This window comes from Chaetura pelagica, unplaced genomic scaffold, assembly GCF_000747805.2.
Source record: "Chaetura pelagica isolate M959 unplaced genomic scaffold, ChaPel_1.0 scaffold356, whole genome shotgun sequence".
Lineage (NCBI taxonomy): Eukaryota > Metazoa > Chordata > Aves > Apodiformes > Apodidae > Chaetura > Chaetura pelagica.
The window spans coordinates 6970004-6973237 of NW_009953964.1; the positions used below are offsets into that span (position 1 = coordinate 6970004).

A 3234-nucleotide genomic window follows, 5' to 3' on the forward strand; every position below is an offset into this window, starting at 1 on the left:
CCGCCCCCCCGGGCGGGGCAGGCGCCCCCGCCGGAACCTGGTGAGCGCTGGGCCAGCCGGGCAGGGCCGCAGGGCGCTGCCACCCCGTGGGTGTAACAGGGCAGTGTGCCCGCCCGGCCCCGGGGCGGCCGGGGGTTCCCTCCAGGCTGCACCCCACGCGGGGCTGGAGTTCCCCGTGGGATGCCCAGCACCCCCGGTGGGTGGCGGGGTCCGTGCTGCCCGGTGGGCAGGCGTCAGGGCTCCCCGGTGGGCCTGCATCCCTGCCAGGGCTATCCGGGCCTGCCCCTGGTCCCCAAGGGCTGGATGTTGGGGTTCCTTCTTAAGCCTTAGGATGTGGGGTGAATCCTGAGCTGGGACTTGCCAGGTTTGGGGTGATTTCTCCCCCATGTGCTCAGGTTGGGTTGGATGGACTTCTGTGTCTCAGTGCCCCTAGCTAGAGCAGCATGAGAGGCATCCAGGAGGAGCTGAGGAGTAATGACAGCTGTGTCACTGCCCCCAGAGACTGGAGAGTCCTTTGGGGTGCAAAATGGAAAGGATTTCCCAGGTCCTGCAGGTGGCAGGACCTCTCCCTGCAGTCTGCAGAGGCAGAGGCTGGACATGGGGATGCTGCTGCCACGGTACTCAGGCTTCTTCTCTAACCCAGGCCCACAGGCCTCCTTGTGCTGGCTGTGGAGCCATCATTTCACCTCTCCACACACAGGGCTGCAGAGACAGAGCTGAGCCCAGAGAGGTGTTGACAGCTGTGGTGATAAATGCAGTCAGACAGGCTGGAGCTGGGTGTAGTCGGAGTCGCACTGTGGGGGTGAGCACTGGGGATGGTGGTTGCCTGAGCTGCACTGTGGCTGGCTGTGCCTGCAACTAGCCAGCTGGTAGAGCACTGGGAAGAGCTCAGGACCTGCCTCCTTCAAAGCCTCTTCTCTCCCAGCATCAGAAAGCCCCTCCTGGGGCTGGTCTTGTGGCCCTGGCTTGCAGCTCTCATTGTTTTCTGGGGACAAGATGGGGCTGTAACCTAGCTGTGGGTGTCAGTGGTGCCTCATTCCCAGCCCTAACCTTGCAGCTCATCCCAGGGGCACCCCCACGTGGGCTCTTGAGGACCTTGGTGTGCACATCTGCCCCCCTCTCCTGGTGGAGCACACTGCAGTGCTTCCATGGGCACTGTCCCTGGCTGGGTTGCCTTTCTATTGCAGTCCTTCAGTGCTGGGTACTCAGCTGACAGCTTCTGGGTCACCTGTTTGTGTCCATCAGCAGGCTCTGCTTGGCCACTTGTGGGTTGGGTTTGGTTCAGTTGTCTCTCTGTTGTTGTCAGAGCAGCTGCCTGTGTCCAGCCTTGTGCCTGGAACAGTTTTCCTAAGCTTCAGATAAGATAAAACACTAGTGAAAACACTGTAAAGACATAAATACCCAGAGAGACTTATGTGGGAGAGAGAGTGGTGCTGGTTGAATCCTTCCAAGGACAGGAGACCATGGGAGCCTGGCCCACATGTGTGGAGCTGTTGTGGATGGGTGTGCTGGGCTGGAAACAGCACAGCCACATTCCCCAGGAACTCGTTTCATGAACACCAGCCCTGCTGGGGTGACCTGCAGCTGTCATAGTTGTGTTTCTCTCTTATTTTTTCTCTAGCTGGTTTCCAGAATGGAGGAGCTACTGTCAATGGAGATGTCTTTCAGGTGAATGCTCAGTCCCTTGCTGTGGCCCAGTGCTATTAAGTGGGATTGGGTGGGAATGGGGCCAATACTCTGCAGCTCTGCCCTCAGGATTGGCTGGAAAGGTCTGGATCTCTGGGAGCACTCCTGCCTGCTCCATTCTCATCCCTCTTTGAAGAGATTAGTCCTGCCTACCATGACCTGTCCCAAATCTGTTTTCAGGTGGTCTGTGCCCTCGGGGAGTGCCTAGGCCCTAAGAGCAGATGACACACTCTGCATTCCTCACGGAAGTCCCCATCTCCAGCCTGAATAGCTCCTTGAGGTCTCTGGGGCTGTCAGGAGCATCTCTTGGCAGAGGCCAGAGCTAGGAGGGGGCTGCCATGGGACTCTTGCTCATCTGTGGCCTTTCTGCTGGGTCCTGGCAGCCTCACCCATTAAACCCACCTGCCCCATGGCCAAGGATGTTTTGTGGGGCCCCAAAGCCCAGCTCTGCTGGCTGCAGGAGAAGCTGTGCCAGCATCTGATAAGCCCTTCACCCCACTCACTGCCCAGCGGAGTCGCACGTGCAGCTCCTGTGCCTAGTTTACAGGATGATAATCACATTAGAGTCGAGGCAGACTTAATTAGATTGGTGATCGTGGAGGAGAGCTGTAATCCCATGGCTGAGCTCAGCATCTTGTCCACCAGAAAGTGTTAGGAGAGGTACTGAGCCAGGGTGGTGGTGGGACTGTACCTGCAGCTTTGGCCTGCAGGCTGGTGTCCAGGCAGAGCAGTTCCTCCTTGGGCCCTCCCCCTCTGTTGTGGCCAAGCCTGTAACTACACTCAGTCCTGCAGCTGCCTTGGCCTGAGTTGGAGCCAGGGAAGCCCGGTGCTGAAGCCCAGTGCTGATGGAAGGAATATCACAGGATGTGAGAACTGCATTAGGAGCAAGTCAAGGAGGGGAATGCTAGGAAGTCTTTCTGGGTGCAGCTTGGGGCTGCAAACTGGGACCGCAGCTTGAGCAATACTCTGGGGACACTGTCCCCGTTGTCCAAGGATGTCACTCTCCTGTTTTTGGTCCTCTGAGTGCTGGGAGTGGGGAGTCCTGCCCTGCTACAAGCCCTTCGAGGTGGCTGGGCTGTGGGAAGAGCTGGTGCTGATGGTGAGGTGCTCATGTCCTGCAGGAGTCCAACGGCCCTACAGATGCCTACGCAGCCATAGCCAAGGCTGACCGGCTGACCCAGGAGCCGGAGAGCATCCGCAAGTGGAGGGAGGGGCAGAAGAAGCGTCTGGAGGAGCTGGGTGAGCCCCAAAGCCACGCGTGGCCATGCTTGTGGCACCTCGTGACGTTGCAGCCAGGGCCCTTGAGGTCCCTCACCTGGCAGTGACCATCCTGCATCTCAGAGAAGTGTCTCATGCCCCACGCTGTGTGGGTGCCCCTTGCCAAAGATCTGCTGTGTTTGGGGCAGTGACACCTTCCAGATGTGAGTGGGGACTGGGGACAGACCTGGGGGGCTGCAGCTGTCCTGCCTGCCCCGAGGGGCTGCCCAGCAGACCCAGTGGGTGCCAGTCTGGGTGATGGAATCTGTCTCACCCTGGTCTTAGATGCGG

At 59.2% G+C, this 3234-nt stretch overlaps 1 protein-coding gene across 1 annotated transcript in view; it reads left to right on the forward strand.

Annotated features, from left to right (window-relative positions):
• Window positions 1-1463: 1463 nt before the first annotated feature.
• The window catches only part of CLTB (clathrin, light chain B), a 2926-nt gene continuing 1155 nt past the window's right edge, over window positions 1464-3234 (forward strand). The window contains 3 exon segments of the mRNA XM_010002107.1: window positions 1464-1482; window positions 1622-1668; window positions 2808-3031. Of these exon segments, the coding sequence (XP_010000409.1) occupies window positions 1464-1482; window positions 1622-1668; window positions 2808-3031 (290 nt within the window).